The 3478-nt window shown below is 42.4% G+C and overlaps 1 protein-coding gene across 1 annotated transcript; it reads right to left on the bottom strand.

The window, feature by feature from the left end:
• Positions 1-552: 552 nt before the first annotated feature.
• On the bottom strand, positions 553-1251 carry LOC145045970 (uncharacterized). Its single transcript, XM_078994259.1, has one exon. The coding sequence runs from the start codon at positions 1249-1251 to the stop codon at positions 553-555; it is 699 nt and encodes a 232-aa protein (XP_078850385.1).
• Positions 1252-3478: the final 2227 nt, after the last annotated feature.

Below are 3478 nucleotides of genomic sequence, written 5' to 3'. Positions count from 1 at the left end.
GCTTCGAGAGTATATGAGAATATCATCGATGAAAACGATCACGAATTTGTCAAGGAATGGGTGACAGACTCGATTTATGAGGTCCATAAATGTAGCGGGGGCATTTTTTAGACCGAAGGGCACCACAACAAATTCATAATGACCGTAAGGAGTTCGGAAAGCAGTCTTGGGAATGTCCTCATCTCGGATTTTGTGTTGATGATAACCGTATCTCAGATCTATCTTTGAAAAGTAACTAGCTCCTTGAAGCTAGTCAAATTGACCATTGATTCGTGGAAGTGGATACCTGTTTTTGATGGTGAGCTTATTCAGTTCCTTGTAGTTAATGCACATCCTGAAGGATCCGTATTTCTTTTTAACAAAAAGAACTGGAGCTCCCCATGGAGGGAAGCTTGGTCTTATGAATCCTTTATTCAAGAGTTCACTTAGTTGGCTTGACAAATCTTACATTCCAGCAGGAGCCAATCCATAGGGTGATTTAGTGATCGGAGTGGCTCTAGGCACTAGGTCGATTTGAAATTCAATTTGTCGTTCTGGGGGTATTGTCGAAAGTTATTCTAGAAACACATTCGGAAAGTCACATGCCACTGGGATGTTTTGAATGTTCGATTCTTCCTTAGTGTTATCCACCACATGAACAAGGAATGCGTAGTTCTTCTTTTGTAGATACTTTTGCGCCTTGATACTCGAGATAAGGCAAATGTTCACGTTGTGTTTATCTCCGTAGATTATTACGGTTTTGTGATTAGGATGATGAAGGCAAACGACCTTCTTGTGACGCATAATACTGACATGATGGGGGCTCAACCAATCCATGTCGATAATCACATCAAAACATTTAATATTTATAGGCATCAATTTTATTTGGAAGGTGTGATTGTTTAGCGTTAATGTACACCCTACAAAGATATCCCTAGTTGATTCAGTCTTCCCATTAGCCTTTTCCACCGTGAAGGCTTCATTAAGATTTTGGGGTTGTTGTTTTAGTAAATGTTTGAACTTATTACTCACAAAATTTCGCTCTGCTCTGCTATCAAATAAGATGCTTGCATACGAGTTGTTAAGTAGGAACGTACCGGTGACAACGGCTGGGTCCAACACTACTTCATCCTGAACCATTATCAACACTCTCCCTGCTGCTCCTGCCCCTTGATTTTTCGCGTTGGGGCAGTTTCGCCTGAAATGCCCGGTTTTCCCACATCCATAACAGGTATAACTGGCTCCAGCATTGGTGTTGTTGTTGTTTGTCATTTGGTTCTATTGAAGCGGAGTCATGCAATACTTTTTTGTATGGCCTTTCCGATTGCACATTGTGCAATTCATCTCTCTGCACTCCCTGTCATGGTGGAAGTTGCATTTATTGCACTTTGGGAGATTTCTCAAGTACTGCTTCGAAGCATTTGGCATGGATGAGGCTACAACATGTGGTGTGGTGGTGGCTTGAGTTGCAGCGTAACAGTCATAGTTTGTTGCTTCTTAGATGATTTTGAGTTATGTTTTCCTTTTATCTTGTTGTTTCTTCATTTTTTACTCTCTTTTTCCTTCTCACCCTCCGCTTCCATTGTTTTGGCACCCTTCTTATTGCCATGATCATACAATTTCTTGGCCAGTCTCTTGGCGCTATTAAATGGCTCAGGGTTTGCAGCAATGATGTTCCCTTGAATAGGTGCAGTCAGTCCCCAGATAAACCTCTCAATCTTTTTCCCTTCCGTGGTGATCATTTCGGGGCACAGAAGAGATAGCTCCCTAAACCTAGATATATATATGTGTCGATATTGGAGTTTTGAACCGTGAGGCCCCATAACTCTTGTTCCATCTTCTGAATTTCGCCTCTAAGATAGTATTCTGCCAACATCATCTCCATCAGCTCTTCCCAGGGCATCACGTTTGCCACTAGGAGCATCATGGCCTTTACGTGGCCATTCCACTAGGAGAGGGCTTGATCAATGAATGTGTAGGTTGCGAAATTGACCTTACACTCATCCGGACACCTGCAGATTTCAAAAATAGATTCTACTTTCTCGATCCATCGCTTCAGGGCTATGACGCCTCCTGTCCCATTAAAGGTTCAAGGTTTGGCGTTGGTGAAATCCTTGTAGGTGCATGGTCGGGCGGCTCCGTGGTTTGATCCTTGAATTATACTTCCAGTTCCCTGTCCATTGCCTTCTCCGTTGTTTCCATTGTGAATCTGTGCAAGTACTGCAGTGACCACAGTAGACACTGCTGCCTAGAATGCAACCGAGTTTATTTCTGGCGGGGTTGGTGTTGCGTTGTTTCCATGGTTGGGTCTTTGAGGCATCTTTCTGTCATGGAATGGAAAGTTGTTGAGTTCCTATGGTTTTTGTGAGTTTGTGATCCTATAGACTAGGGGTATAACATGTACTTAAGTAATTTCAAACATTGACATAAAATAAGGAAGTAAAACACATAGCAGATAACAACATCATGATAAAACATAAATCATTTTCATTAATACTAATAGTTTTGATACATGAAAATTTTCCAGAAGGCATACATTACATAGAAATATAAAATCCAGCAGCATGACGACCCTATGAGTAGTGTATTCACTTGAACATAGAGTCGATAGTACATATCATAGATCACATAAACATAATATTGATGAAAGATACAGCTGATCGTAGTCATGGTGGGATGGGCCAGGAGGTGGTGCTGAGGAAGTGGATGCTCCCTGAAGGCAAGCCACCTGTTGCTCTGTGTCTTGAAGTCGGGCCTCCCACCTCACCTGCCTCATGTGGAACTCTCAAATAACCTCTCACATTTCATGCTCTGTCGTGCAATTCTTGCTCGCATTTGGTGCATCTAGTCGGCGGTGCTTTATGCCAGATCGCCAGTATCCATCAACCATCTCACCATGACTGGAAGTGGTCGATCAGTCGGTCCTCCATCCCTGAAGTCATAGAACTCACGTTCCATGCCAAACGGGGGTCTTTGTCCCTGCTGTCTGCTCCACTTCCAAATGCCGATACCCTAGGGAGGTGTAGGGTCACTAGGGCCCATTCGGTGAGTTGGCACCCTCACTGGGTATGATGAGTTGATGATAATGGACTCCGTGTCTGAATCATCACTGTTGTCATCAGTAGACTCTTCTTCTCCGTCGTCTACCATAGGTTCCATAGGTCCTTCCTCAATTTCTTCCTCCTCTTCTTCAGGGTCCTCTTTAGGTTCCTCGTCGGATTCTTTTAGCCATCCATTATTTTCCTGGTTGGGAAAATAAGGATCTCCAAGGTGGTGGAAACCAACCATACTGACTACATGAGAGTGCATATATAAGTCATATTTTAATTACTCTAATAGTATTTTTAATTATTTGTGTTTGGGTTCCCTAGAGTTACTGGAGAGTGAGGTAGACTATTGGATTCATTTCAGGCTATGATTACTCCCGAACACATGTTGGTCATCTTCTAAACAAATATAGTTGATCAAACTATATTTATCACTAATATGACTACATAAC

This window comes from Lactuca saligna, chromosome 5 (assembly GCF_052625555.1).
Source record: "Lactuca saligna cultivar CGN05327 chromosome 5, ASM5262555v1, whole genome shotgun sequence".
Taxonomy (NCBI): domain Eukaryota; kingdom Viridiplantae; phylum Streptophyta; class Magnoliopsida; order Asterales; family Asteraceae; genus Lactuca; species Lactuca saligna.
This window is presented reverse-complemented; position numbering and strand designations above follow the sequence as displayed.

Bases quoted from the DNA above. Each gene is read 5' to 3' on its own strand.
- LOC145045970 (XM_078994259.1), bottom strand. From the start codon at position 1,251: ATGACAAACAACAACAACACCAATGCTGGAGCCAGTTATACCTGTTAT.